Here is a 427-nt window from a genome sequence, read left to right as displayed (position 1 = left end):
CTTGATGTCCTCCCACACCTCCGGGCCGTAGTTGCGGATCACCAGCAGCTCCAGCGCGTGGTTCACGAACCCGTACTGTGGGGACAGAGGGAAGCCTGCGCGTCAGGGACCGGCTGCCGATGGCAGAGGCGCGAGGGCGAGGCTGCCTCGACTGCCTCTCGGCTGCTTTAACTTGGGGTCCAACCTATTCGGGGTGCTCGCCGCTAAAGAGGGGGTACCTCTGGGTCGCCACCCACGCCACCAATAGGGGGCAGATCCTCTCCATCACCGCCCACCCCACACCCGTGCCACCTCCGGACCCCGCTCACCTGTCCCGGCCGGGAGGCAGGCTGGGCAGCGGGGAAGCAGGGCAGAGGGGACGAGCCCTGCACCCCCACACCGCGGCTCCCAGCCTCCCTCACCCGCAGGCCCCTCCGGAGCCGGGACA

The 427-nt window shown here is 69.6% G+C and overlaps 1 protein-coding gene across 1 annotated transcript in view; it reads right to left on the bottom strand.

Annotated features, from left to right (window-relative positions):
• Positions 1–427, bottom strand: part of GUCY1B3 (guanylate cyclase 1, soluble, beta 3) — a 42057-nt gene that overhangs the window by 41189 nt on the left and 441 nt on the right. Inside the window, exon 2 of the mRNA XM_015568512.1 lies at positions 2–75. Coding sequence (XP_015423998.1) covers positions 2–75 — 74 coding nt within the window. The remainder of the gene's footprint in view (position 1; positions 76–427) is intronic.

The sequence above is a fragment of the Myotis davidii genome, unplaced genomic scaffold (assembly GCF_000327345.1).
Source record: "Myotis davidii unplaced genomic scaffold, ASM32734v1 scaffold392, whole genome shotgun sequence".
Lineage (NCBI taxonomy): Eukaryota > Metazoa > Chordata > Mammalia > Chiroptera > Vespertilionidae > Myotis > Myotis davidii.
This window is presented reverse-complemented; position numbering and strand designations above follow the sequence as displayed.